Source organism: Rutidosis leptorrhynchoides, chromosome 11 (assembly GCF_046630445.1).
Source record: "Rutidosis leptorrhynchoides isolate AG116_Rl617_1_P2 chromosome 11, CSIRO_AGI_Rlap_v1, whole genome shotgun sequence".
NCBI classification, from domain to species: Eukaryota; Viridiplantae; Streptophyta; class Magnoliopsida; order Asterales; family Asteraceae; genus Rutidosis; species Rutidosis leptorrhynchoides.
This window is the reverse complement of record NC_092343.1, coordinates 19968454-19970244: the sequence shown is the minus strand read 5'-3', so window position 1 is coordinate 19970244 and position 1791 is coordinate 19968454. Positions and strand designations below refer to the sequence as shown.

Genomic DNA, 1791 nt, shown 5'->3' with positions numbered 1-1791 from the left:
GCTGAGACTATACAAATGCCTAACAGCCCCTGACAGTTGGAGCGGGAGTAAAACGGACACTCAAACTGGATCTAAACTCATCAAATAGAGCAAACAGTAGGCCTTTGGTGAAGATGTCGGCGAACTGATATCTGGATGGAACATGTAATACCCGAACCTGGCCTTGAGCAACCAGGTCTTGAACAAAATGAATGTCAATCTCTATGTGCTTTGTCCACTGATGCTGAATGGGATTTGTGGAGAGATAGACCGACTAATATTATCACAGTACACCAGAGTAGCTGAAGTGAGCGGACAATGAAGCTCACGAAGAAGATTACGTACCCAACAAGTCTCGGCGACGGCGTTGGCAACTCCACGATACTCTGCTTCAGCACTGGAGCGAGAGGAAGTGAGTTGATGCTTAGAAGACCATGAGAGAAGGTTATTTCCGAGGAAGACACAGTACCCAGATGTAGAGCGTCGAGTAGAGGGGCAGCCCGCCCAATCAGCGTCGGAGTAAGCAACTAAGTTGGTAGGAGAGGATGCGTATAAATGTAGACCAAGGTCTGTGGTGCCCTTAATGTACCGAATGATCTGTCTGAGGGCAAGCATGTGCTGCTCACGGGGATCATGCATGTATAGACAAACCTGCTGAACAACGTAGCAGAGATGTCTGGACGAGTAAATGTGAGATACTGTAAAGCGCCAGCGAGACTCCGATAGAGAGTCGGGTTCTTGACAGGAGGACCGTGACTGGATAGTTTATTGCCAGGTTCAACTGGGGTGGGAAGGTAACCCATCAGTCTGCCATAGCCAGCGACCGAGCTTGAACAATCTCGTTGAGGGGGCCAATAAGACATTTTTTACCGTATCTAATGATCTTAGCATAGAAAATAGATTTACAGTGTGTTAGAGCAGATATGTATTTGTCAATCAATAAGAATAGTTAATAAACCTATAAAATATAAAGATTCCGTATAGGATACTTCTCTGAAACATTGAATTGTTTATTATCTACTAACTTGCAATTGGACGAAGAAGTATATTAGGGTCAGGTTGACCCGTTTTGTATCGTACTTAATTTTACTCATTTCAAAGCTTACTCAACTCGTCCATTTTGTCCATCTTATCAGCACCATCCATAATTTTGAAAAGCTCTATTTGGCATTTATGAACAACGAAAGTATTGAACTACTTTTTATTCTTGCAGATTTTAGGTACAACAATGGTGCTTGACGAGATTATTAATCATGTACAATTCCTGCAACGGCAAGTGGAGGTCAGTTTCATCATTTCTACAATATTTGTACTTTCTAAGTTATGAGACGTCTATTTTGGAAGACATTTCCATGAAATTTATATTTTTCTTTAAGTACAAAACTTGTCTTTTAACATTTTTTAATGAAAGATTGTATAATTACTCCTATATACTAAACTAGTCCGGGCCGGCCCGCGCGATGCGGCGGGGGCTTTCGGCCGGTGTATTCATATTTAACGCAGTTTTATTTATAGAAGGGAAAACGGCCAATGTGTTATGCGTCGTTGTTGGTGTCGACATCTTTATTGTTTTTTAAAATCTATCCGTTTTAAACGTAGCTAGTATCGTTTTGTTCATAAAATTATATCGAGCCTGACGGTGCTGTCAGAAAAATTTAACTCGCGGCGAGCGGGAAGATACGTGCTGTCGTTGTGTTTAGCGTTATTTAAAAAATTATATGTGATTTTGTTTTGTTTTTTTTTTTTTTTTTTTTTTTTTTGTTTTTTTTGTTTTTTAGTTGAATATTTACATGTGCCAATAATGTGCTGATG

The 1791-nt window shown here is 40.3% G+C and overlaps 1 protein-coding gene across 1 annotated transcript; it reads right to left on the bottom strand.

Annotated features, from left to right (window-relative positions):
• Window positions 1-201: 201 nt before the first annotated feature.
• LOC139874338 (uncharacterized mitochondrial protein AtMg00810-like) lies at window positions 202-842 on the bottom strand. The gene is made up of 2 exons (XM_071861783.1): window positions 631-842; window positions 202-580 (listed from the first exon to the last, which is right to left on the bottom strand). The coding sequence occupies exons 1-2, from the start codon at window positions 840-842 to the stop codon at window positions 202-204; spliced, it is 591 nt and encodes a 196-aa protein (XP_071717884.1).
• Window positions 843-1791: the final 949 nt, after the last annotated feature.

What these genes read in the sequence shown, in the direction of transcription:
- LOC139874338 (XM_071861783.1), bottom strand. Translation starts at nt 842, where the DNA reads ATGTCTTATTGGCCCCCTCAACGAGATTGTTCAAGCTCGGTCGCTGGC. An exon ending in TCTGCTACGTTGTTCAGCAG is followed by an intron (nt 581 to 630) that starts GTTTGTCTATAC and finishes GCTTGCCCTCAG; the next exon opens with ACAGATCATTCGGTACATTA.